General features: G+C 52.8%; 8 protein-coding genes across 8 annotated transcripts; 3 read left to right on the forward strand and 5 right to left on the reverse strand.

Annotated features, from left to right (window-relative positions):
• Positions 1-547: 547 nt before the first annotated feature.
• Positions 548-3,401, forward strand: SAPIO_CDS1085 (uncharacterized protein; the record flags this gene model as incomplete). The annotated part of the gene is made up of 6 exons (XM_016784388.1): positions 548-594; positions 739-755; positions 905-1,065; positions 1,354-2,538; positions 2,623-3,054; positions 3,228-3,401. 6 exons carry the CDS (start codon positions 548-550, stop codon positions 3,399-3,401), a joined length of 2,016 nt encoding a protein of 671 aa, XP_016646000.1.
• A 1,120-nt stretch (positions 3,402-4,521) lies between these two features.
• SAPIO_CDS1086 (uncharacterized protein) lies at positions 4,522-5,117 on the forward strand (the record flags this gene model as incomplete). Its single annotated transcript, XM_016784397.1, has 2 exons — positions 4,522-4,768; positions 4,861-5,117. The coding sequence occupies 2 exons, from the start codon at positions 4,522-4,524 to the stop codon at positions 5,115-5,117; spliced, it is 504 nt and encodes a 167-aa protein (XP_016646001.1).
• A 516-nt stretch (positions 5,118-5,633) lies between these two features.
• On the forward strand, positions 5,634-7,437 carry SAPIO_CDS1087 (Anthranilate synthase component 1; the record flags this gene model as incomplete). Its single annotated transcript, XM_016784407.1, has 3 exons — positions 5,634-5,645; positions 5,765-7,181; positions 7,298-7,437. 3 exons carry the CDS (start codon positions 5,634-5,636, stop codon positions 7,435-7,437), a joined length of 1,569 nt encoding a protein of 522 aa, XP_016646002.1.
• Positions 7,438-8,083: 646 nt separating this feature from the next.
• SAPIO_CDS1088 (Major facilitator superfamily) lies at positions 8,084-10,241 on the reverse strand (the record flags this gene model as incomplete). The annotated part of the gene is made up of 3 exons (XM_016784416.1): positions 8,084-8,402; positions 8,470-9,591; positions 9,664-10,241. The coding sequence occupies 3 exons, from the start codon at positions 10,239-10,241 to the stop codon at positions 8,084-8,086; spliced, it is 2,019 nt and encodes a 672-aa protein (XP_016646003.1).
• A 3,942-nt stretch (positions 10,242-14,183) lies between these two features.
• Positions 14,184-15,933, reverse strand: SAPIO_CDS1089 (Myo-inositol transporter 1; the record flags this gene model as incomplete). Its single annotated transcript, XM_016784425.1, has 3 exons — positions 14,184-14,807; positions 14,889-15,682; positions 15,750-15,933. The coding sequence occupies 3 exons, from the start codon at positions 15,931-15,933 to the stop codon at positions 14,184-14,186; spliced, it is 1,602 nt and encodes a 533-aa protein (XP_016646004.1).
• A 1,050-nt stretch (positions 15,934-16,983) lies between these two features.
• SAPIO_CDS1090 (Actin interacting protein 3) lies at positions 16,984-20,101 on the reverse strand (the record flags this gene model as incomplete). The annotated part of the gene is made up of 2 exons (XM_016784433.1): positions 16,984-19,710; positions 19,925-20,101. The coding sequence occupies 2 exons, from the start codon at positions 20,099-20,101 to the stop codon at positions 16,984-16,986; spliced, it is 2,904 nt and encodes a 967-aa protein (XP_016646005.1).
• Positions 20,102-21,391: 1,290 nt separating this feature from the next.
• On the reverse strand, positions 21,392-23,857 carry SAPIO_CDS1091 (uncharacterized protein; the record flags this gene model as incomplete). The annotated part of the gene is made up of 3 exons (XM_016784443.1): positions 21,392-22,584; positions 22,662-22,705; positions 23,040-23,857. The coding sequence occupies 3 exons, from the start codon at positions 23,855-23,857 to the stop codon at positions 21,392-21,394; spliced, it is 2,055 nt and encodes a 684-aa protein (XP_016646006.1).
• A 1,166-nt stretch (positions 23,858-25,023) lies between these two features.
• SAPIO_CDS1092 (uncharacterized protein) lies at positions 25,024-26,515 on the reverse strand (the record flags this gene model as incomplete). Its single annotated transcript, XM_016784452.1, has 8 exons — positions 25,024-25,103; positions 25,170-25,409; positions 25,474-25,567; positions 25,629-25,870; positions 25,934-25,968; positions 26,028-26,050; positions 26,153-26,219; positions 26,271-26,515. 8 exons carry the CDS (start codon positions 26,513-26,515, stop codon positions 25,024-25,026), a joined length of 1,026 nt encoding a protein of 341 aa, XP_016646007.1.
• Between the last annotated feature and the right edge of the window lie 188 nt (positions 26,516-26,703).

Genomic DNA, 26,703 nt, shown 5'->3' on the forward strand with positions numbered 1-26,703 from the left:
ACAGCCCAGACACCCTGACCCACCCCATCTCTACACCCTTACCTTACCCCCCCAATCCACCCTCTCATTGTTCCACGCCGAAGATTCCCTGTCGACCAGTTGCCTAGGTCGACAATATTACAATATCCCCTGGAGTGCGTGCGGTATATGTGAGTACCTCCCATTTCGTACCGCTGGCCTAATCTGGTTTACCACCACGAAAAAAGGGCCAGAGGCAGAAGAGCCAACCTGGGGTATCGGGGCACGAAGTACCTCTGGGAGTACATGAGTACTTCCACATACCACTAGCGCTGGCCTGGGCTGTGGAGTACGAAGTACAACCATTCCACCAAAATTCGCCAGTCGTCAATCCATCCGTCCTGTTCTTCACCTCAACTTCTTTTCTCATCAACAACCTCGAAAACGACGCCCTGCCCATCTGACGACCCTGGGAAGCCATTCGCGACGCGTGAATTTCCGATCCGACATCTTCCCAGGCAGTACCCGCCCCTCATCCGCGATCTAGCCAATTTTCGCCTACCCGCGAGTGGCCGCGACGCCCGCGACGATGAAGGAACTTCTTGACTCGGATCGAGTCAACTTCCTGGTTTGGAGGTTCGTCAAGCCAGTTTCACCCTCACCCTCAACCTCACCTTCACCACCACCCATAGCATCCTCATCCCGACTTGGCTTACCATCGGTTGCCCTGCCTGTATCCATTTTACTAACCTTTTCCTTCTCATCGTTGTCTCATTACAGGTATTTATTAGAAGGAAGTATGTAGCTCCACTGTGAAATTTGATGAGAGAGGCTCTCTCTCTCTCTCTAATTTTCAGCCCCCTCCCTTTTTGACATGGTCGAATTGGTATGCCACCCCATGCATGTTCGTAACTCTAACGTTCAACCTTTTTTCCCTTCCACACAGATTATCGAGAGACAGCAGCAAAATTCCAGAAGGAGTGGCACATCAAAGAGCCCCATCGGCATTTTGATTTCGCCCCTCATGTCCAGAGCCATGCGTTGGTATCTGTAATCAATCGGGGGCTTCTCTACAACTCCCTAGAGAGGGAGGTTTCCCGAAAACAGGTACGTGCCATTCTCTCTGATTCATGCATATTGTCTTCGAACTCGCAGCACACCCAACCCAACCCTTGCACACAAAGTCGTGAGGCGTAAGGCGTGGAGGAATCGCTCATGAGCTCTCGCTTCACGCCCACGCGACAATGCAATTGCTTTCGCAACAGCCCCGATTAATTTTCATTCCCCCCAAAAAATTCCCCCCCTCGCTTTTTGTGCTCTATATTTTATCAGTCATAAGCTGCTGAGCTCTGAGAGAGCGCAAATTTACTGACAACAATTGCCTCACGGTATCAGCTGCCGCAGGGTGTTGCCGCCAACTCTGAAGAGCGACAGTTTGGTGTGTTTGGACCCTTAGTAGTACAGCCGCCTCGGAAAATTGAGGACGACGAGTCGGAGGATGCGGATGGAGATGCAGACGATGATGGCATCTTGGACGAGCAAGATAGAGTATCTCGGAAGCGCCAGATTGACCCGCGACTGCAGCATCAAGCAGAACAATGGAACGGCTCACCATTGAAAAAACCGCGCCTAAGCAATGGCTACGAAAATCGGATGGACGTGGACTCAGCCACCACACCTTTGGACACTGGTGTTGATTCAAACGGTCCGGGCGACAACCACGCCTACCCTTCACCCATGGAAGGCGAACCAGCTCCCACTCCAATTCCCCGAACGGACGGTCCCGACCAAGGCACTCAAGTCGAAAAAGTCCACGAGTTGGCCACCCAGACGACTTTTCTACGATTAACCGCTGGAGATTCGGCACCAGGACACACCAACGGCACGGGCGAAAATGCACCCATTTTGTTGCACTGCGAGTGGAACCCCAAGGACCCGTCCAGTCTGGCGGCTGCTGGAACAGATGCGCTAGCCCGTGTTTGGACCATTACTCGTGCGACAACTGGCTCTCTGCCGAACGGTGACAGCAGTGCCTCCGGTCACGTGAGTACCGTAAACCAGCCGTTCCACACCCTCATCGACGACGAGACGCCTGGCAACGCCAACGTGACGGCGCTCGCCTGGAATTGGGACGGAACGGCAATTGCGGTCGCTACCGACCATGGAAACAAGGCGAGGATTAATATTTGGGGTCCCGACGGAACACATCTCCAGAGGTTTGAGGTCGCAGAGCCACCCATCATTAAGCTGCGCTGGAACCCCAGTGACGCTGCCTTGCTCGCGATTTCGATCGATAATGGAGGAATGCTGGTGACTGTATACCCTTCGGCGACATCTAACACGTTGTCGTACTTTATTCGAGGTCACGATTTCAACAGCTGGCCCCTGGATGCCGCATGGATTAACGAGACCGACTTCCTGCTATGTGGTGGGGATATCTTCCAAGCCCTTCATTGCACCGATACTTCGATTGTACTTGCGAGGAATTTCGAGCTCAAGCCGGACGACAATTTCACCCAGGTCCTGTTCGACTGGCGTTCCAAGCTCGTGGCGACATCAAGCGACAAGGGCATCATTGATGTACGCGTTCTCTTTCCCCCTTCCTTTTGCCTCTCTCCTTTCCTCTTCGTATTGGGATGTTTTCTTGCTAACGGGGAATTGCAGCTGTGGGATGAGGCGGGTCAGCGCCGATCGATATCGGCCCATTCCGGAGCCATCACGGCCATGCAGTGGCAACCCCTCCAAACGAACCCTCCCGACGACGAGCGACTTATTGCGTCCGGCGGCGACGATTGTGCAATCCTAATATGGAACGCGCGCATGCCCGACACTAAAGCCAAGTGCTTCCTTACGATGGAATCTCCGATTGTCGCGCTTGCGTTCACGCCAGATGGGGCCTTTATTGCTGGAGCCACCGCGACCCGCGTTCTCATCTGGAAGGTTGGCGACCATGCCATCCCTAGAGCCAGCTGGAGCCGCACACCGCATCCCGGCTGGCTAAGCCCTCGGGCGAGTGCAGAGACCGATGAAGAAGATGTTCATTGCCTGTGCTGGGATGCGACAGGACAAAAACTGGCCTATGGTGCCAATAGCAGAGTAAGTATTGTTATACCTCTACCATGACGGCCGGGCGGTGCTTATCGCTACTTTTATGTCATCTATAACCCAATGAGTCAATTCCTTGTCCCGGTTCCCTGCTAACTAATGGCTCTTTTCCCAGCTCGCTGTGATCGATTTCCGGTAGTACCATGAAATCCCCCACTCGGCAGTCCCCCGCGCCCAACCTTGAGCGCGAACCCAAGCCCAAGCCCAAGCGTAAATTATCCCTCGAGTTGGACATCGAGGGAACAAGGAAGATGTTCCAATCTATGTTTGGCGAACAGGCCGGCGAACCTCGCAAACAGAGCGCCGAAATTTTGGGTTGGGACAAGAAAGAGGAGTGATGGAGATGAGTGTGGGACTCGGCTGCCAGCATTGGCTCTAGTTGTGAAAGAGCAATGAATAGCGAGCCTTTTGGCTACAACTGGACATTGAGGACGAAGCGCGCACACTCGTCCATGTGTATAACAATCGGGGGCTTATCTGTCTTTGCGCCTCTTTTTTTTTTTTTTTTTTTAAACTTTTCTCTTCTTTTCTTTTCTTTTCTTTTCTCTTTTTGTCATCAGCAGCATGGGGTTTCACGGATAGGCGGATACGGAAGGCGCAAGTGCAGAATTCTTGCAATATCATGGCCAGGGGCGAGCACTTTGATGCATTTAGTTGTAGATGCACATCATACCATGAGATGATATGAATGATAACTTGCTCATGACTGGTAGTTGGGTTAGGACTGGTGATGCAGATGTGTGATGCTGGTGTGTGTGACCGACCTCATCCACTTTGATGTGTTGTGTATTGTGTATTGTGTATTCGTCTTATCTGATGAGGTCGGGTATTACCTATGAGGACGAGGCTGGATCTACGGCCGAGGAAACCTGCAGGAAATTCAGGAACGATGTTGTCATTCTAGCCGGGCTCTTCAGTGCAATTATCGTCTCATCGCATTCAGATCGATTGGAAGTGGACATGGTTGCCCAATCTCGAAAGTTCCTGTCCGCATTAAAGGGTACAGCTGGTGGCGAGTGCTACCTAATTGCCCCGCCATTTGCGTCATTGGGTCGTTTGGGGGTCATGCAAATCATTCTCTGCCAATGCAAAGAATCGAAGGGATTCCAAAAGGTCACGACTTCGTGAGACGGGTTATTAATATCGAGGGAATTTTCGAAACAATTGGATTGGAAGGGAGTCTTTGGGTTTCGCAAGACTTCCCCTCCAACATATTTCCATTCGAACAAAGTGGCGAAGATTCCAAGCACCGCCTCTCGGCTCGCGAAAGCAGCAGTGCCCCATCTCTCCAGGCCAGCGAATCCCGAACACGCCATACCAAGGAGCATATCCCCCTCCCCTCGCAGCGTTCAAACATCCAGCCATATCGGAAATCCCAGTCCCTACCGGACATTACTCCCAACACAACAAACCATCCCGACACAGGTCCTAAAGGCGCAAGCTACCCAGATCCGCACCATGTCATCCGACGACGCGTACGCCGCCTTCCTCGAGAAGGCGAACCAGGATCCTTCTTCGGGGCGGGCGCAGGCTACTTCTGGTGGATCGAGCGCGAAGAAGCTCAAGACCGCGGATAAGGGGGAGGAGGTTCCCGCGGCAATTAGGAGGGTTACGAAGGATAGGTTTTACGTGAGTGATGCGGATGAGCCGTTTGAGGCTGTTTGTTTGAGGTGGGATGAGGGTGGTAATGAGCTGCCGGATGAAGGTTTGTCTCTACTGTTTTCCTCCTCTGAGTCTTTCTACTATTTTTTTTTTATTATTGGTTACATGTGTCGTCTAACTTTTTGCTACTCGCAGTGGAATTCGCCAAGCTGGTCGAGCACTGGGACCCAGCCAACGCAGACGTCGAGATCCAAGACCCGTCGGACTGGAATAGAAGCGGGGAGTACGGCGACATTGTGGACGCGGTTACGGAGGCGGTCAAGGGAGCGGATGTGAGGGTGTACAAGGTCAGCAAGGATGCGACGCGGGTAGAGTACTTTGTCGTCGGGTGCGAGGGTAGCGGGAAGGATGCGAGGCTTGTGGGCGTGAGGGCTTTGTCTATTGAGAGCTAGGCGAGGGAGACGCGGTTGCGGTTGCGCAGTTCGAGCTTTCGTTAAGTCTCGGCAGGGAGGATGGCTGCTCCCTGTATTCATATGCTGGTCCAGTTAGGTTCAGTCTTACGAGGTAATACAAATACGTCGTCTGTCGGCTCTAGATTTGTTTATCGAGAGTGAAAGCGGCAGGCTTCCAAAATCACGGCATCGTGCTGAAACAGTGGGTGGGCATCCTCCTTCCTCTTGCCTTTTCAAAGAGGAGCGTTTGGGATTGGTGGGAAGTTAGAGGCAATTGGAAATGGGCTTTCTGCAGCGGAAATGAGAGGAATCAATGTTGGGAACTGAAGACGTCAATGTCGTTTGTACCTTGGTAGATTTCACCCCACCAAAAAAGTTGGTGGGATGGATTACTTAGCACCGACTTCGCATGTGGTACTTGCTATTTTCCAGACCGCCGTGAGTCAAACCAGAACAACCGCATCACCACTCTTCTCAACCCTCAACCTCAAAATCCATACTGACAATCACGTCGCAATGGCAGGACCAGTAAGTCCATCCTCTCCACGGCTCAATTGACCCCAATTGTGTCCTGTCCCTGCTCTTCCTGCCCTTCCAGAAATACCCTAGTCCCTAGTGCCCACTGACATCTTTCCCCACCCCCGCAGCGAGGCATCGTGCCCTCCCTGGACACCATCCAAGAACTCCTCTCCAAGACACCACCCCCCGGCAGCAAAAAGCCCAACCTAGTCCCCGTCTACCGCCAAATCTCCTCCGACCTCATCACGCCCTCGGCCGCCTACCTCAAAGTCTGCGCCCACGCCAAGAACGACTCCGAGTACTCCTTCCTATTCGAGAGTGCCGCCACCGAAAAAGTAGGCCGGTACAGCTTCGTCGGCGCCGCGCCCCGCAAAGTCATCATCACCGGTCCCGGCCACGGCGATGAGGTCGATCCCTTGCCGGGGCTCGAGGCCGAGCTGGCCGAGTATGTCGTCGCTAGCGTGCCGGGCGTGCAGTTGCCGCCCATGGCTGGAGGCGCTGTGGGTTATGTCGGGTATGATTGCGTGAGGTACTTTGAGCCTAAGACGGCGAGGCCGATGGAGGATGTTTTGAAGATTCCTGAGTCGTTGTTTATGCTGTTTGATACCATTGTGGCTTTTGATCGGTTTTACGGCGTCATCAAGGTTATTACGTATTTACACGTGCCCGAGGACCTCGGCGCCTTGGAGTCGGTGTACAAGGAGGCCAAGGACAGGATCAACGAGCTCGTCAACGTGCTCAACGGACCCGAGATCCCCTTACCAGAGCAAGGCCCCATAACGCTAGGCCAGGAATACAAGTCCAACATCGGTCGCGAGGGCTATGAGGGCCACGTGACGACTCTCAAGAAGCACATCGTCCGCGGCGACATCATCCAGGCGGTCCCCTCCCAGCGGTTCGCACGCCCGACGAACCTCCACCCGTTCAACATCTACCGGCACCTACGAACGGTCAACCCATCCCCTTACCTCTTCTACATCAACTGCCGCGACTTCCAAATCGTCGGCGCCTCGCCCGAGCTCCTCGTCAAGTCCCAAAACGGCCGCATCGTCACGCACCCCATCGCCGGAACCGTACGTCGCGGCAAGACCCCTGAGGAGGACGAGAAGCTTGCCGAGGAGCTGCGCAGCTCGCTCAAGGACCGCGCCGAACACGTCATGCTGGTGGACCTGGCGCGTAACGATGTCAACCGCGTCGGGGACCCGTTCACGGTGCGCGTCGACCACCTCATGGTTGTGGAGAAGTTTAGCCACGTGCAGCATCTCGTGTCGCAGGTTTCGGGCGTGCTGAGGCCCGATCAGACGCGGTTCGATGCGTTTAGGTCGATTTTCCCGGCGGGGACGGTTTCGGGGGCGCCGAAGGTTAGGGCTATGGAGTTGATCGCTGAGCTGGAGAAGGAGAAGAGGGGGGTATATGCGGGGGCGGTGGGGTATTTCGGCTATGGGGGTGTTGATGAGGACGGGAAGGATGTGGAGGGGGCTATGGACACTTGTATTGCGCTTCGGACGATGTTGGTGAAGGATGGCGTGGCGTATCTCCAGGCTGGTAAGTTGTTCTTCTTCCCCCCCTCCATGAACATGTCTTGCCCTGCCAGGGGAATTATGTCCCTTCCCGTAACCATTATAGTTTATGTTGCAGAAAACTGACTATTTCATGCATAGGTGGCGGCATCGTGTTTGACTCGGATGAGACGGATGAGTGGGTTGAGACGATCAACAAGCTGGGCGCGAACATGCAGTGCATTACGTCGGCAGAGGAGTTGTACTACGAGCAGCAGCAGCAGCAGCAGCAACAACAGTAGGGGGAGAAGTCAAATTGAGAAGACTCACTCGAGGGAAGGAGAAAAAAAGAAGGTGGAAAGAAGAGGTCTGGGCATGTTTTAACCAACTTGGATTGTCTCAAAAGGGGGCATAGCATATGGAGTAGATTAGGAGGGGCTGGTTACCGGTGATGAAACTCTTGCGATCTTGGTGTTCACGATAGACTTCGATACCTGGCTTTCTTATTTTTTTTCCTGGAATGTTTTTTTTTTTTTCTCTATTATTGACGTATTATTATGCACACGGTACATCTAACTCGACGCCATTATGTTCTATATCAAGACGGAAAGGAAAATCGAAGCAAGCAAAAGAAGGAGATATCCTCCACCGTATATGTCCCTGGGTATATAGATAGATGCATGCATCTCGTCCATGTTTTCCAACGTCAGATCCCCGCCCTCCTTTTTTTGGGTTAACCTCTCCAAACCTTCTATTAGAACAATGTCCAATCTATATCCCAAACGCCCAATGAATGTGAACAGGGTCGGGGCTAAAGGTCCGATGCAATGAAAGCAAGAAAATAAAACATAATGAAAAAGGTAGAAAGCATGCGTAAAAAGTGCGAGTTTTGGTCAAGTCCAAGAAAAAAAAAAAAAGGAGAGCAAAAAGAGATGAGGAAATGGTCGTCTAAACCATATGTTCCCCCCTGCTACTCCCACTCCTCCTCTCACCATGCAAATCCGCATCGCCAACCTTCTCGCCGTTGACCTCAGCCTCGGGGCTAGGAGGGGGCATCATGACGGGGGCAAAGGCGCTACGGGCTCGGAGGCGGGCGCCGTAGATGTAGAAGGCGACGGGGATGGGGACGAGAAGGGCTGCGACGCAGCCGAGGAGGGTGGCGGCCCATTGGATGCCGAGGCCGTTGAACATTTGGTTGGCGAAGAGGGGGAAGGCTGCGCCCGCGAGGGAGCGGAGGAAGGTGTTGGCTGCGATGGCAGAGGCGGCGCTGAGGAGTTACAGTCAGTATTTTCTTCTTCTTCTTTCCAATCTGTAAAGGTGGGAACATCACTTACAACATGAGGTAGGCATCAACGAGGTAGTTGATGGCCTGAAGGAAGATGGACAGAAGACCGAATCCAGTGAGGATGCCGCTAAGAGTGGGCACGATCCAATGGATATCCTTGGTGAAACCAGTCCACCCGAACCAAAAGATACCAATAGTGAAAGAAATACCGCCAATAGCAACAGAAGGCAACCTCCACTCAGGAATAGGAATGTTATGATTCGCCGCCAACTTCCTCTGATACGCAGGCTGCTGAAGAAGCATAGCCACACCGGCAAGCAACTGGCCGATAATCATCCCGAAGAACGGAAGACCCGCCTGACCCGGGGAAAACCCGTGGACGCGCTGATACACGGCCGGGTAGGCGGTCATGAAGAGGTAGAGAAGGCCGTAGATGAAGGCCGTGTAGATGGTGAGCAGGAGGACGATGGGCTCGCCGAAGAGAAGACGCATGGGACGCGAGAAGTTCTTGCTGATGAGCTCGCCGAAGTCGACTTCGATTTCTTCCTGCTTGGCGTGGATGCCCCAGTTCCTCGTCCGCCTCCTGAGCTCGGCGGCCTTTTCGACGAGGATGGCGGGCGGGTAGGTTTCCTCGAGGAAGAACAGGTCGAGAAGCAGCGCCAGGGCGCCCATGATGGCGGGGATGTATGCGGTCCAGCGCCAGCTCATGTGCGGGTTCTCCATGATATACCCACCAATAAAGGGCGCGAGCATGGGTCCCGTGAAGACGGTCATGGAGAAGACCGTAATGGCGATACCTCGCGTGCGGTTATCGAACATGTCAGAGAAAACGGCGGCCACGACGGCGATGGGACCCGCGCCGAAGAGACCCGAGAAGAAGCGGCAGATGATGATGGTCTGCAGGTTCTCTGCCGTTCCCGTGGCGATGGAGAAGAGCGTGAAGCCGAACATGGAGATAATGATGGGGAGACGACGGCCTTTCAACTCGGAGAGAGGGGCCCAGAAGCTGGGGCCGAAGGCGAAGCCGAGGATGAAGCAGGTTATGCCTAGGAGGGCTACGGTGGTGCCAACGTGGTAGTGAGCGGAGATGTAGTAGATGGCGGGGGTGAAGAGGCTGGAGGCGAAGACGGCGGCGAGGGTGGTGTAGCCCAAGATGGCGGCCGTGTACAGCCTGGTTGACACCTTGTTAGTTTCCAATTGGACTTTATTTCTAGTTTTTTCTTCTTCTTTGGTATTGACTTACTTCTTCTTGAGGGGCCAATTGTGCGGATGCAAAGGATCATCCGTCCCATCAAACTCAACAACATACTCGTCCCGCTCAGGCAGCATAGGCGGATACGGCTTCCCCGCCCCAAACGCCGGCAACGGCTTCTCTGACCTCCTCGACCACCTCGACCTCCTCGTACTCACCCTCCTTCCCACCGTCTCGGCCTGCTGACTCCGCTGCGTAGCTATCCTCTCAAGCTCCGAGGGGTGCGCATCAATGGGCTCGAGCTGCGTAGGCACGCGGCTCATGGCCGCCGGACGGTAAGACAGGCCGTCGATGTCATGGTGGCGTTGACGGGCGGAAGTGGTGGCCGCAGAGGAGGAGGAGGTCGAGACGCGCTCGATTTCATCGCTGGGCCGGCGCCGGTAGGTTTCTTGGTCGGAGTAGACGGGGGATTCTTCGGCGGCGAGGGAGTGCGTCCGGGAGAGGGGGTGGGGGCCCGGGAAGCGGTAGGGGGTTGCGTCTTGTTCGGCGGCGATGGCTTCGCGGTCGACTTCGTCTATGGTTGGGGAGGAGGTGGTGCTGGGCGGTTGCGGGGGTGAATGGGACGTCATCTTTGCTTGGTGTTGCCCTTTCTAGTTTCCGGTGTTGGTTTTGAGTGGTAAGATGGGGGAATATAGCTAATTGCTGTATAGGGGAATGGGAGGGGATATAAACTATATAGGCTAAGGAATCCGGGGAGAGATCAAGATCATATGGTTCTGGTTAGGCGGGATAGCTGCCAGTGAGGGCCTGGGTGACGGTGTAAGTGGCGAGAACTGGTGATGCGTGGAGCCAAGACGGCCGGGGTAGCGGAGCACAAATTATGAACAGACTAAGTAAACTAGTAATAGGGTATAAATGAAAGACGGAATGAAGCTATGGAAGAGAATAGGAAATAAAAAAAGGGAATAAGAATACAGGGTGACGTAGGAGACGAAGGGTTTTAGTAGTTTATGATTTTAGTCCTTTTTTCATAGTCTGAGAGTTTGCGCTGGTTGAGGACTCAAGAATGCCGAGATTGATCAATCCGGACCCGGCCGAGAAAGGTACCTGTGAGGCTAGCAGGGGTATGACGACAGGGACAAGGGATCCCATGCATGCTAGTGGACGCTGTGGACGCTGTGGATGCCAGTGGACGCACTGAACGGACATTCAATCAATTGAGGGACGGGATTAGGAGAAAAGAGGCAAGGATCCATCAGTGATGATAAATCCGATCGGGGGGCGGAAGGGCGGAAGAGAGCTGCAACGGGACCGACATGGCGAGCGACGAGCGGATGTTCTTGGCGTACTCTGTATCCGATGGGTATAGTTTACTTGGACGGATACCGCTGCTGTAGTTGCTGATGATGATGTTGATACTCCTCCATAAATCTGATCTCGAGTTCCTGTTCCTGGCCCTGATCGTTTGTGCGCTCCTATATTCCCGCGCTTCCTCATCTTGTTAGTGATCTTGGATCCTATATTCCCGAATTCCTAATCCAACGGATTCGGTTCACAAGTGGACTTCGCTGTTCTACAGTCCTTAACTCCATAACTCTCTCTCCGAACCCGAAAAGCTATTTTGCATAATGCACGCCGACGAGAAAGTTTTCTCCAAGTGGGCACCGCCCCCAACGGCGCCGTCTTTCCCGAGTCGGGAAAAAGTACGAGGTACTCTTTGCCCGCACTCGATCAACACTAAGAACAAGGTGGTAAACGAGAAAAAAAATCGAAGAAAATTAAAGTGTATCTAGGAGATGAAGGAGAAGGGTCTGAGGCAACCTAGGGACGGCGCTAACTGCCCAAAACGACAAGGGCGTAGAGGATGGAGGAGAGATAGGGCAGCGGAAGCATATTTTTTTCTTATGATCTCGGATGAAGCATGTACACACCGAAGTCATAACGACTTCGCCCCTACACACCACTAGCAAAACGGCCGACGTGAAAGGAGCCTCGGGAAAAATCTGCCGACTTCCTCAGATGTTGTCCGAGTCTGAATGAAGTTTTAACTAGTGTAGACATCTTTTTAGTGCAGTGCAGCAGCTCTCTCTCCGCTGCGTGCAGCAAATCTTGGCTCCGCCTTAACAGCGGGGCCGGAGGGGGAGGAGAAAACCCACCACGACCCAGATTACTCCACGACGAAGACTCATACTGGATGTGAGTGCGCGTCGAGTGGATGCGGTTCGTCGTAGATTTCAGCGACAAATGGTCCTGCTGCCCAATAACTCTCAGGGTCCCAGGGTTCTTTTTTGATATTCCCGCCAGTGGTCAGCTCCTTAATCTATCGATTCGCGCCCGAGATTGTCAAATCTCAAACTCTGTTTTGCCCTTTCTTCTGCGCTTGTCTCAGCCGGCCGGGGGGCAAGGTTGGATCAGGCGATGTTAACCTGCCAGTCTCCATTGCAGAAAATCTCCCTGGCTCTGTAAGTGCGAAGAGGTAGCAGTAGTGTAGTTCGGAGTGTACTTCGTACGCAGCCAAGCCACGAAAGTGCCGAGAACGAAGGACAATGGTTACCGAAAAGTTCTCATGTCCCATCCACCACGCTTCATTGGGTCCCACAGCTGTGGGACTCGGTATGACCAGGACCAGGATGGACAAGGACCGGGACAGGGATCGACTCTTGCTGATCCCTTCGCTCTGGTCTGCCAAGCATGGAGCTCGTAACGAATGGTCTCCTTTTTGGGGCAATTTTTTTTTTTTCCTTTGTCGTCGTCAACAGTCTATCAGATCACTATCAGTCACACCAGCAACGGCAGTGTCTATTACTGCAAACCTCCCAGCGGTGTGCTGCGTTCTTCCAAATATTTGAGACCGCCAAATCTCAAGTTCGATTTCACCAATTGGCCCTGTCTTCGTTATCGTCCAGAAGTAGCGGTCATGCCTCAATTCTCAATCTCTGTGCTCTCGAGCTGCATTGCTCGTCGTGGAGCAGGCGTCGTAATGCTTCGTGCTCGGCAATAAAATCAGTTGACACTTGGGAGGGACCACACGAGCTGTCTTCGGGGTCCGCGCATTGGCTCTGTTTCCTAACTCCGCGATCGAAGGAGTGGGTTGGTGGACTTAACCGCCACTGTCACCCACTGTCACCCATTGTCGCCCATGCTGTCACTTTGGTGACTCTGTATCATGCCGTCTAGTGAGTCTTAATGCACTTTTTTTGATGGGGCCGGATGGGGCCAACATGGCGGGGACTCCGTATTAATCAGTAATGTACGAAGTACACTATCAAGTACAATGAACCTTTGCCGCATTCATCCTCGAACCTTCCAAATGTTCCAAACCCTTCTTGAGCGATTCGCACCTTCCACCCTCGCAGTTAGTTTGGTTCGCAGTGTAGCATTCTGTTTCACTCATCCTTTTCCGAAAAAAAAAATTTTTTTTTTTTTTTTAATTCTCCGAGTGTTTTAGACTATATTCAGGCATTGAATTCTCGAATTTTCTGTGTTGTTAACAGAATAAAAAAAGAGTGAAAAAAAGCCGAAACTCTTGATTGGAGACTTAAACTGCGCCTCGATCTCGAGTCCCAGTGGGAAGCGCACAATGACGTCTTCTCCATGCGACGTTGGAGACTTCAACCGACGAAGCAACAGAAGATGAGTAATTGGGACTCGCTAAGTAGTTCAAAAATTGACTTTACCAAGTCCATTCCATTGTCCCATTGTCGGGGATTTCCTCGCAGAACCGAATTAATAAGTGCAAAGTAGATTCCAAGTACCCGTAGACAAAGATATCAACAACGTGGACATCGTGGATATCGTGGATACGGACACTCTCGCCGGAATTGGATCCGGCCCGCCACTTCCCGACGAAAACCGCCCACTTTCAATTATACCAAGTTTGTACCCACCACGCAAAATCCACTTCTCATTTAGAGACTATCAAAGAATATCAGAATTCAATCAAGGGCGTGAAGGACGGAAGCGCCCAGAAATCCACAAACATGGAACCCCGGAGAAGAATAGGGGGTTAATAATAACACCCGGTCCATCAGCAGTGTAAGTGTTGTGTAGTGTCGTAATGTATGTCGCGGTGTGGAACAGAAGAAAATTCTTCCCCCTTGCGGGATGCAACCCTGCAAGGCCACCACTGGTGTCTCTAACAATGATCTTCACCATTAGCGTTGTAAGGCATCGACGACTGGGGACGGATATACTAGTGTAGTGCAGTACGAAGCAGTAATAATCACCATCGCAGCCTGAACGGGTCCTGCACCCATGCTCAGAGCCTCGCGAGATTACATGTCGTTTTCTTTTCTTTTTTTCACTACCCCAATGCGAGGACGTTGCGTCGACATGTGCAGTTGAGATTGGCTTTTAGACAGGGGACCCAGATCTAGATGCCTGCAGAGACCGGTCCGTTCCCAAGTCCATGGCGCCAGATCTACGTGCAGGCTAATCTAGTCCAGACCGACAAAACACACGACGTACCTCGTACAAGTCTATTCGATAGCTATATGTAATATCAAACAATGCAAGCTGCGGGAATCAGCCTCAGCCCCTGAAAAGTACACCCCGGCACTTTGACCCGCCCATCACCACCCATCCTCCAAAAGTGCCGCCGTCTCCTCGAGACTCAACCCCGCCGTCTCAGGATACCACCCCCAAACAAGCCCATACCCAACAGCGCACACGAGCGCGTAAAGCACAAACGTCCTCGCGGGACTCAGCGCGTCCATGAGTGGCAGGAACGTCAACCCGACGATGAAATTGGCCGCCCAGTTCGTCGACGTCGCCACCCCGCTACCCAGCGATCGCACCGAGAGCGGGAACAGCTCGCTCTGCATCCAGGGCACGTTTCCTAGGCCTAGCGCGTAGGAGGCTACGTAGAGCATGATGCTGACGAGGATCATGAGGGCTGCTTCGCGGTCGGGAGAGGTTGGGGAAGGGTCTGTAGTCGTGTCGAGGGTTGTGGGGGAGGGTAGGTCGGAGGAAGATGGGAGGCTGATGTAGGTGAATCCGTAGGCGGCGAAGAGGAGCCCGATGATCATGAAGGGGACGGAGTAGAGGAGCATGCGGCGTCGGCCGATCTTGTCGATGAGGAGGATGGCCATGACGGTGAAGGCGAAGTTGGTGCCTGCTACGCTGAGTGACGTGAGCGTTGGTACGCTGAAGCCCACCATTGTGAAGATGGTTGCCGAGAAGTACATTAAAGAGTTCTGCAACAGCGTTAGCCACGAGGATTCGTTGTAATCGGGTGAAGTCGTGAAATGAAACAAAAAAGGAAATAGGAAACTCACAAAGCCGCAAAGCTGCTGCAATCCCTGAAGTAAGCACGCAATCGCCAATGCCCTCCTATTCCTCCTCACCCTCACCAACTCCCTAAAACCCGCAAGGAGTCCCTCGCCATCCTCAACCCCAGCACCCCTCAGCCGCCTGGCCACCTGCTCCTCCCTCACCTCCACCTCAATCTCCTTGACCACCGCATCCGCCATCCTCCCCATCGCCAACCCCCCACCAGAGACCTTTTGTACCACCCCCTTCGCCTCCTCCGAAAACCCCCTCATAACAAGCCACCGCGGCGTCTCAGGCATGAACCCCAACACCAGAGCCTGCATCACCGACGGCGCAGCCCCCAAGCCCACCATCCACCGCCACCCGGTCTCCCGCGCCGCATACTCTGCGAACAGCCAGCCTATTATGTACGCGAACACCTGACCCAGCGTGATGAAGAGGATATTCGTCGTCACGAGCATGCCCCGAAAGGCCGCCGGCGCCATCTCGGCAATGTACAGCGGCACCACAAACGAGGCGGCGCCTACGCCTGCGCCAACCACGCACCGGCCTATGACCATGCCCGATACCGTGGAGGACAAAGCTTGGATGAGTGCGCCGATTGTGAAGAGGATGTCGGCGAAGAGGATGACGCGCTTGCGGCCGAGGCGATCGGCGAGGATGGAGGAGAGCGGGGAGAAGAGGAGGGCGAAGAGGGCCGTCGAGGAGGTTATTATTGATTTGTCGAAGGAGGTGAGGGGCCGGTTGGAGAGGGAGGTGTCGATCGAAACGAGTGTTGCGGAAATTACTCCCGTGTCGTCTGTTCAAGAAAGTTAAGTCTTATCCAACCTCCACTCACACCGACGACACAACGAAAGAACACCCACATCCAAATAGGAGGCCGCTGATTCCAGCGGCTACAGTCAACGCCCAAACGAATAACGAAGGCCTCCCTTCCTCAACTTTTCCAGTCCTCGCATTCTCTAGGCTACTGCTGTCGTCATTGAGCCCGTCGTCATTGAGCCCATCGTCAGCGCGAGGCATGAGCAGCGCATCTTGAGAGTCCGACATTGTGCCCTGTCGCTGTAGCCATTACCTGCGCATATGGTATGGATAATAGCGACGGATAAGAAAACCTCGTCTAAAAGTCGAAAAGTTGGGGAAGATTGACTGAGGAATCCAGGGGGGAGGGGGTAGTGTTGTTGAGACACGGACGAGGTCGTGTGAGGCTCAGCTCGAGTTGAAATGTGGACACCGGACAGTGTTAATGGGAGACGTCATCTGGATTTAGCACGTGGGCACAGCTGTGGACAACCCCACACAAAACGTCAGATTCCAGGTCCGTTCCTGAGTTCCTGGCAACGGTCCGGGAAATATGTTAGATGTACGAAGTATTATTATTGTATTTATATTATTCGGAAATCACGTTTAACCATACAACGCAGGGAATGGTTTGGGGAGCGCAAGTGAGCGGCCTCGATATTGGATATTAGAATACTATTATTCATTCACTAAGAGATGAGAAAGGTCTTTGGTCTATACATGTCGTCATATACCTCAAATGTGAAGCTAAAGTTAAGTCCAGAAATGGAATATATACTCAAACGACACAATATTGACCTATTCTCCAAGCTATGCAAACCGTCGAATCCTGCAAGAAAAAGAGCCCGTACTTCCAAAAAAGACATCCCAATGAGCCAGCGAAGCAGGAGTCTCTAAAGTGCCACCTCGCTCCCATATCAAAAAAAAAGAAGGAAAAGGGGAGGCCGTCATGATAACGAAATAGATGTGAAAAGAGAAAGCGAAAACATGCTGAGAGGCATAGAAAGAACTAGTCAGTCAGTCTTAAACAGGTCGCCAAGGAACAATAGGATATGACAGTAGAGAAACACGCTCCAAGATGAGAAGCAGGTAGGCCGACCAAATCCTAGTATAACACATAGTCGGATCAAAATAGCAAACGAAAAAGAGAAAAAGTAGGAAAAAGATAAGGTCTAAGAGAAGGGAGGGAAAGACTCGCACTCCAGGGGTATATACTTCTTTGAATCTCTCCTCACGTATGTATCTGTTTGTGTGTTGCGCTCGTGTGTGTATGCGCCTATATCCTCGCCCTCAATTTCCCTAGACGCCATTAACCGCTCCATCTCCATCCACAGCGCCTTCTTCACCTATCGGGTTCTCCGGTATAATGCCATTTTGCCTTTCCCAAACCTCCCTCCTAATCCTCTCGTCCTTCGCCCTCCTCGCCCGCTCCACTTCCTCGAATCCACCCGACTTTTTAAGCTTGCCCCCCTCCACAAACTGGTTCAGTTCCTTCTGCAGCGCACCACCCTTCCTCCCTTCCAGCTCCTTCTGCCGCAGCTTCTCCGCTCGCTCGATCGCCTCTAGTCGGTCCTCGTGGTTCGGCCTCAGCGCCCGCACCTCGCCCAACACGCCCTCCTTGGCAGCAGATGGATCGGCACTGCCACCGATCATGTCGAGCGTCTTTGAAAAGTTCCGCGCCGTACCCGCGCTCGCGCCAGTTCCGTTGTCCTTCATCTGCTCCTTGGTAGCCTGCTCCACGAGCGAAAAGGTCTCCGCCGCTTTCTCGAGGTCGTCGCGAAGATCAACCATCAGATCCTCCATAAGGCGCAGTTCGTCACGACCCTGGCAGACGTCCTCGAGTTCCTTCTCCCAGATCTTGGTCCAGATGGGCTTCTCGCGGTTCATGTAATCCTCCATCTTCTTGAGCTCCTTCGATAGCAACATGATGTCCTTATTGACAGTCTCGAGCTGCCTGGGCAGCGGCCGCACGCCGCGATGCACCACATCCTTGCGCAAATCTTCGACGAGATCCTGGAGGTCGTCCACCTTGGCAACCAGCCGGTCCGAGTTGGCGTTGAGCTCCTTCCTACCGTTCGCCACGTACGAGTACCCCTCGGCGCCTTCAGCCGTGGGTATTGATGCGCTGGTAGCCACCATCTTGAGATTGGCCGCCTTGGTCCGGATGGTCGACATGGCGCCCTGAATTTCGGCCTGGAATCCGGAGAAGGTCTGGCGAACCACCGCAAGGTCGCGGCGAATGCTTTGCAGCTCGGCCAAATGTGAACTGTCAAGTTTCTTACCAGATGTCCTGGGACGGGACCCATCCGCCGGCGGCGACATGACTACGGGGGGTGCCGATGCCAGCCGAGCCACCTCCTTCGCAGTCTCCTGTTGGCGATCGGAAACCCTGACGATCGCCGCATTTTGGTCATCGACATTCTGCTTTACCTCTTGGACTAGCTTCCTCAACACCCCAAGCCCGTCGTCAATGTGTCTCTTGACCTCATCCAGCGGTTCGATATTCAAGACAAGAACTGTCCGGTCTCGAATGTCCGATAGGTCCTCTAGTTCATGACGGACACCGGACACCGGGTCCTGGATGTAGATGTCGGGGAGGTCGACACCGTTGTGGTGCGTATTCCAAGAAAACTTCTCGATGAAAGCCAGCTGCAGACGGCCGATAGAGAGTTCGCTGATACCCTCGGGAAGGACATATTTTTTTACCTTGGACTTGTATTGCAAAAATAGAGTGAGTTCCTTAGTGGGCGAGGCCGGAGACTCTTGGAAGTAGCTGTCTCCCTGCCCGGGGGCAACAGGCGGGGTCTGTGGTCTCGGCCTGCTCTCCTGCGCATCGGCGTTCGGGGCAAACGGTTTCTCCTCCTCAGTAGTGTCAAATCCAGAGATGGGGATGGTGTCGATCATGGGCCCCTGCAGCGTTGCGCTTGGCTTGTAATCCTCCGGCGACCGATCTGGGACAGCAGCTGGAAGCTCCGCAGCCGGCGTTGACTCCTCTGACGGGGGAGGCATCGGCGAGGAATCCATCCCCGTTATCCTAGACTGGCTGGACATATCTCGCTTGTGTCTCGGTGGCGTCTCTCGGACTTGAACGGCTCTGAGCGACTCCTTGAACTCCCCCCTCTCGCGATTCGGGATTGGCAGATTTTGCGACGGGAGCAAAGGGACAGCCGGAGCACCCAGGTGCCTAGCCAGTTGGAACTGTGAATACCGTCGAGACGCCCTCCTCTCCAGCTCCCCGCCCTTCTGGAGAGCAGCCAGAGCCCGCTGGCCCGACGACTGTTTCGGCGGGGGTGACGGAGGAGGAGGCGGTGGCGGTGGAAAGTTATCGATGCTGAACTCGCCAGGACCTGCCGCATTCGAAGGAATACCGCCGCTTTCTGGGTATGGAGGCTGAACGGGTAGGCTTTGCATCGTGTTGCTCGACAGAGAGGACATTCCCGAGTTTGCTGAGCCGCGCGTGTCGTCCCTTTGCGGGGCAAAACGGTTCTTACCCGGAGCGCCCTGCGGCTCGCGATAGTCGTTCTTGCTAATACCATCGTCGAGCATCGTCGTAAGGCCACTGTTCGTGCTCGATACGGTATTTGTGCTCGTGGTCCTCTCGGGGATAGAACCAGAGCTGCCCGTGCTACTACTTTCCCTGTCCCTCGCCGTCTTTTGCCTCAGCTTCTGTTGTTTCCGCTTGAGACCATGAAGCAGATTTATTATGATATCGCGTATCCTCGGCAGGTATTTCTCCAGGCTCTCGGCGCTCGCTTCTTGACTCAAGGTGGCCTCGAGAATATGCCTTAATAGCTCGGGGACGTTTCCGAGGTCTGAGGTATCGACATTAATCGCGCTAAAGGCGCGACAGGCCATGTTAAATTCATAGCCAAGGCGGACGTAAACATCTGACACTTGGCCATCCGTGGCCTGGCCACGAGACCATTGTGTTAAGGTTTCGAGCAGCTGTTTCGTAGCGACGAGGAGATGAGTTACACTCTTTTCGATCTGCGATAGTGGCACGGAGGAGCTGTTTGGCGGTTGCTGCTATGCGGCGTTAGAAAAGCTACGAAACGAGCCGGAAAGGATAAAACAGAGAAATGAAAGGAAAGAAAAATAGGTAAACGACATTGAGAATTTTATGTGCTGGCGTCGGGCACTCTGATGCCGATACGAGATGACATGCCGGACAGCCAACATCCACACCCATATTCACGACGAAAGCTGTCCCTCAGAGCAACGACTAAAACCGGGCACTCACGTTTGGTCTTCTCGCGCCGGGGCCTCCTTGGCTGGATCTCGATGAGGCCCCAGAGCCACGAGATTGGATAGTATTAGGCGCCGGTGATATCGATCGCAGAGGAATATTCGGCGGAGGACCTGGTTCAGCTCCAGGAGACCGTCGCTGCATCGGCCGTGGGGGCCCAGAAGCCTGCATCGTTGTGGAATATCGTGGTTAAGAGAATTTCGGGTTCGTGGTCAGAGATGGTCGGGGGAATCGCGCCTTCAAAGGCCTAGGCCAGTGCCCGAAATGATGGCGGGTTAACGGGTCGAGAATCGATGAAAGGTTGCCAAGAAGAGCATGGAATAGTCAGGAAATAAATGGAAATTACTTCGTATTAGATCGTGGTCATCGTCGGAAGGCGCAGTCTATCGAGATGGTGATGGAGAATGGAAAACCCCTTATGGGCTGAAGACGAGAAGAGGGATATTGATGCGACGATGGACGTAGGGAAGGTCACAGCAGTGGTACAATTTGTCCAGTGAGCACGAAGCAGAGCAATAGTGGTGATGATGGGTCGGACCCCGGTAGAATAGCGGCGGATCCCCAAGGAAAGAGTTAAATGGAGGAATGTACAAAGTATTGCATGTAGTGGCTTGGGAGCGAATTACTGTCGTTCCACTCCAATAGTACTTCCTCTTCGGGTTTGGACTGTTTTCGGGAAGGAAGGGAGAGGAGGTGAGCAGTAGCGTATCATGGAACGAGGAAACCACTTCGTACATGAACCTGTTAGCGAGCACGGGCGCGAACATTGGGAGCCTGAGCAGGGATAAATGACGCCCACGTCGGTGATGCTACTCTACTCTGGACAATCTGTTGTGCTGCAACTGCACAATGCAGGGTCAAGAAAACACATCAGTGTTTTTGGAACTCCGGCTGAAGCTGCAACCAGAAACATTGAGAGCCTCCCGACTCACATAAGTTTACTTACTTCGTAAAGCATCGATAACCGGATACAAGTACTGCTGGCTGGGCCATCCAGGGTATCTGTTTATACTATGGACGAGGGAGTGTACATGAACCTTCCCGTTCAAATGTTCCTGGCAACACGTGATAGACAGTGCTCCATGCGAAGTACATCGTGACCTGTGGTCTCGTCGCTCCTTCTGTTTCACAATGTGAAATCGAATCGTCACTGCGTTTTGCCTTTTGCCTGCATCCATCGTTTCGGCTCCCGCCAATTTAGCTCCCGAGTCTTTCCAGTATTTGAGAAATTGATTTTGGATTTAATGTTATTATCCCGATTCTATTATTGAGTTTAAGACCAGCTATTAATATCAATCCATCCCATTTCCCCTCGAGTCCCCCTTCTTCACATGCTGCGAAGTCAAAATCCAAAAAGTACTGCTAAAATTCGGTAATTCAGCATCCAAAGCACCAGCAGCAGAGAGTATTTGAGGCATCAATCCAGCAAACGAAACGAAACAAGCGCAGTATTAAGCCCCATCAAGATTTAAAGTTGCGAACAAAAAAGTACCCATGCACTGCAGCCGTCGCAATGGGGTGAAGCACCCAGGGTGTCCGGAACTTTACATGTCTCGACATGGTCCGACCCATAATCGACCCAGGCACTCCCTTCTCAAAGAAAAAGTCCTTTCTCAGATCGTCAGTAAGCTTCTGGACAGCTTGGGCCCTCGAAAACATGTCCTTTTCGTAGACTTTGACTTGTTTGTCGAGAGCATCAGCGCTTCCACCCTGTGCTATCGCCGCAACGACCGCCTTGCTGAGGTGTAGCGCATCCGCGAGCCCGATGTTCACGCCTTCACCGGCGAACGGCGTCATGAGATGCGCCGAATCACCGGCGAGCGTGATGCCCTTCACGTGGTCCCACGTGGCTCCCACGGGGAGCTGGTAGAGCGAACGCGTCTCGTATGAATCTGCCTTGGATACGGCTTCCTTGAAAACTGGCGCCCAGTCGTCGAGCTCTTCCAGGATCTTAGCCTTTGCATCCTCGAGACTTAGGGACGGGTCCGCCCAGTCGTCCGAATCGCGAACCACGGACATGCTCATCGATAGCGATCCGTCTCCAAGTTGTTGCATGGACACCCTCTTGCCATCCGCATGGGCGAAGACACTTCCCTTATTCACAAACTTGTAAACCCCGGGCGCGTTCTCCTTAAAATCCGATACCGTAATGCTGTACTGCCCCACTCTGGCAAATTCGGGTTTGAGGTCTGGGTTCAAGCGACTCCGCACCTTGCTCCACGCTCCTTCTACACCGATAATAAGATCAAATCCGGACGCTGTCGTCGAGTCCTTGAAATGGAGTGTCCTATCGGCGTCAACACTCACGAGTCGGTGGCCCCATTTGATCATACCCTCTGGAAGCGACTCGATGAGAATCTGGCGAAGCTTGACGCGATCAATCTCTGGTCGTTCCTCAAGCTTGTTGGAGCTTCCAGTAGCTTCGTGCTTCAAGAAATCTTTGCCATGCCTATCAGTAATCATCATGAACTGACCCTCGTACCGTGCATGCTTCAGAAATTCATCCCAGAGGCCAGCCTCCTTCATAGCTCGGAGACCAGTCGATGTGTGAAGGTCTAGAGTGCCACCTTGACCCCGAGCGTCGAAGGCAGATTCGCCCTCGAAAACAGTGACGTTGATGTTGGCTTGGTGTAGAAGCCTCGCGAGCGCGCAGCCTGCAACCGCCGTGACATGTTTGGTTAGAACCTAGATCTTCTAATTCTCCCTTTCTGGTGCCGAAGAGTGAACTCACCAACTGGGCCTGCACCGATAATGGCGACCTTGATCGAAGGCATCCTGTTCGCCAAGGCGTATAATCAATCTAAATTTCCTTGGTGTCCTAGATGGGTAACTCTGCCTGGCTCATCATTCACTAAGCCGAATTGTGTATTCACGTTTCAAGACAGCTGACGGCTTCGTAATTTCGTACTCAGCCGCAGCGCAGCAGCAAGAGGGGTGAGATCAGTGGCCATTAATACTACGACAAAATCAGTCCACGAATGGTTCTTTCAATTCATGGCTTGCTTCTAATTATTTAGTCTATGCCTATTCCGATTCGAGTTGCCTCGCGTAAACTTCTATCCGCAGTGCCTGGACTCAGCCCTAACAGTGCCGAACCAAACCTTCTTACAATACAACCCAATCATCTCGCACTCCTGCCTCGATGATAGCGTCCGGGATCGTGTCCCAATTCGGGAGGTGCTCCACGATGACCGGTACGTCTTCCTGCCGCGAGCGTAAATGGGCAGCCTGCTTGAAGACCTCGCACTCGCATCCGGCACGGCAGGGCGCCGGGCGGAGAGGAGTCCACTCATCTGTCCGACGGACGGGAACGTCGGCAGCGAGTCGGGCGGCCAATTCCTTTGTGGGGAGACACCCTTGCGCGCACTCCTCCCTTAATACTTCCTCTAGATGCGCGTGAAGAGCGCGATCCTGTCGGGGGATGCTGAGCTCGTGGTTGGCGTACCGATGGCTCGCCAACCACCTGAGCTCGAGAATCAGCAGGACATTCCAGTAGAGAGCGTCGCGTTTCTCTGGGGTTAGACCCCGGAAGCACATCAGCCTGGATTCCCATATTAGTGTCTCTATGCGCCAGCACATCTCAAAGCAGGCCAGGTTGTATAGAAACGTGTTACTCGACTCGACGTTGACAGTTGCTGCCAAGTTATTGCGCCGGTAGCCCATCCACTCCACATATAGAACTTGATTGAAGTGTAGGCTCCAGCGTTTACCGATCCGTTGGAACGGCACGATTTCTGCCCTGTGGAAAGGCATCATGTAGGCTAGTAGACGCTCGGCGTCTTGTTGACCGAGGCTTGCGATGAGCCGGCTTGTTGCTAGGAACATGCGAATGGCGACCTCGTCCCTGGGCGATGTGAGGACGGATAGGATTTCTGTCTTTTGGGGGTCTTGCAATCCGCGTTGCTGAGCTTGAAACAAGGTATTCATTTTTGAGTTGTCTAGATGATAGATATGAATGTTATGTTTGGTTTGTGTGTTAGCGTTCGAGATGAGACAAGATGTTTCCGTGTCTTGAGGAGGGAAGACTTGAACAGTATTTAAAGACAAGATCTCGGGTCTGGACAAAGGCATTTAGTCTTGGGAGCTGAAGACATTGTGCACATTGTCTCTTTTAATGCTACACAATGAGACATAGGGTGGATTGTCTCTAATAAAAGAGCAATGTAGGAATCACTCCCGCTTGTTCTCAGTCCTTCCTTGTTTCGCTTTGTTGGAACACAATAGGCTTCTTCTAGGTCCATCGTTTGGCGACGCGCCACCTTTCGACGAACAGGGAAGAAAAGGTTTCTTCCAGCAGGCAGGCAAAAGAAAGGATAGTAGTGAAGGATTGGAGCTACAACAAAAATAAGAACAAAGCGGTCACGATAAATGACCAACGCCAGTTCAAGGACAAAAAATAACTCTCCCTCGGGGAATCGAACCCCGGCCACCTGCGAACTTGCTCTATGACAAGCAGGTATCCTGACCACTAGACCAAGGAAGATGGCTCCATTGATTGATGTCTGAAGGGAACGGCTGAGCAATCTAAAAATTCCCGCTATCGCGTAAGACGAGACCCAAAAAAAAAAAAGAGGGGGCAAAAAAGTGATTTAACTCGAAAAGAGCTGAGGTTGTCGCGGGCCGGACGAAAAAAACTCTCCCTCGGGGAATCGAACCCCGGCCACCTGCGAATTGTGCTTGACAAGCAGGTATCCTGACCACTAGACCAAGGAAGACTGGTTGGAGAGGCGTCACTTTTGTATCTATATATAGCTATCTCAAATTGATGACTAAAACAACTTTTAATCTCTTCCCTCCCTCTCTCCCAAGTTTTGTCGAGAACATCACGACTCAACGACGCAGGGCTCCAGGTAGTTAGATATTCCAATAAGCCCTCTAGCGACTAGGAGTATTTAGTCTTCTTGATACAGGTACCCTGAGCAATATTCCGTGTTGAACTCACGTTGTCAGACAATTGCATTCCGTTGTGCTATGTCACGCTTCTCGACCAGGAGAGCATACATATATTTACAGGAATTCATACGGGCGCCCCTGAGCCATGATCGTCTAGGCGTCCCATTTTTGCACCTCTCCTTCCATCCAGATCGTCCCTTTTAAGCACCAAAGTACTCCTTGATGCTTGGGAAAACTCCCTTATACATGGCACCGCTCGGAGGCTCCATAGAGAACATGTCTAAAAAGGCAAATCATTAGCAATCCTGCCCTTTCGTCGGATAAAATTGGTCATATCAAAACTTACAGTCAGCCCACCAAGGACCGGCGCTCCAGAGGAGGAATCCAGCCCACACGTCGCTATTGTCGGAGAGGTGCTTAAGACCGTTCTTGAGAGCCTCGATACACGTGGGGTTGCTTGCGCCAGCAATCTCGCCGAGGACGGCCTTCTTGCCATTGGCCTTGAACCAAGGGGTTGCGAGGTTAAGGCGCTCGGCACCTATAGTGCCGCTGACGCAGGCCTCGTTTGTTCCGGAACCATCGGAATCTAGGTTCTTCCATGTCAGTTTGGTCGACACGTTTCCTAAATGGAAAAGTGGTGGGGATCTAACCAAGGTATTGATGGAGCTCGTAGAAAAGCTTTGATCCGGTCTCGTCGGAGGGATCGGTAATATCCTTCATAGCAGCAGCAGAACCAGAGTCAACCTACGCCTCTAATTAGCATACCAACCTAAACTAAATGTTATTGTATTGGGATCGAACGAACAAAGTGCCAGGCACCGCTCCACGAGTTGGCCTCCAAGAAGATGAACTGGCTAGTGGCACCCGCAGCACGGATGCCTTTGACAGCGGCCTGATTCAGGTCGGCGACGAGCTTGTTGTCCATATCGTGGTACTCATTGTTGGTATCGAAGATGACTTTGTCGTTGTCCTTGAAGCGCGCGGCAACCGTCTTCCACCAGGCCTCGAAACCGGCTACGTCGGTGATGATGTCCCCATAGTATCGCCCTAGTCGCGGCGTGTTAGTGCTGGTGGGGTTGTAGCATTGGTATTGAGATGTGCGCAACTCACCGAAGTTGTGGGGATCGAGCACGGCATAGGAACCCCTGGGATTTTGGTCAGTTCGATTCGAACAACTGGGTAGACTCCGTTTATTTTGACGCACTTTCCAGTGATATATTTGATGGCCTATCTCCCCGTTAGCGCTCTACCCTGAGACCCCAAAAGTGCAAGGGAAGGTAGAAGGAAAGGGAAGAATAAAAAAAGAATCGAAGCTTGACTTTAGCTTACATCGTCAAGACCGGTAAAGTACGTCTCGTTAATAGTCCCGGTAAGCTTATCCGGAACAACTCGCTCCCTGCAAATCATTAGAAGAGCCTCCAGAACTGAATCTCCCATCCCAGCTTACATCATAAACGCCACGCGGAAAGTGTTGATGCCATCACTCTTAAGCGTATCGATGGCGGCCTTGTCTGGCCAAACGTAGTCCTTGTTTAGCTGTCCAGGGAGATTGAGGTTGCCAAATTCACCACCGGCAACGTTGACTCCGGTGAATTGAAAGGTAGCCCGCTTGTTGAGGGGTGAATCCGGAGCCGGGGCAGCGTTGACGACGCCGACGGCGGCAAGACCCGCACATAGGTCGAGGAACTTCATTGTGTGGTGAACGCTGGAACAAAGGATATGTGACTAGAGAAAAAGATCGAAGTTTATTCTAATTCTGTGCTAATGAGCTTCCATAGAGGCTTTGGGTCTATCTCAGCATATATACCAATTCCCTTCAGCCTTACAATACGCGAAGCACCTGGTGAGAAACGAGGCATCGGACGTCTTAGCTCCGCCAT

This window comes from Scedosporium apiospermum (genome assembly GCF_000732125.1).
Source record: "Scedosporium apiospermum strain IHEM 14462 chromosome Unknown SEQ_SAPIO_0044, whole genome shotgun sequence".
Classification (NCBI taxonomy): domain Eukaryota; kingdom Fungi; phylum Ascomycota; class Sordariomycetes; order Microascales; family Microascaceae; genus Scedosporium; species Scedosporium apiospermum.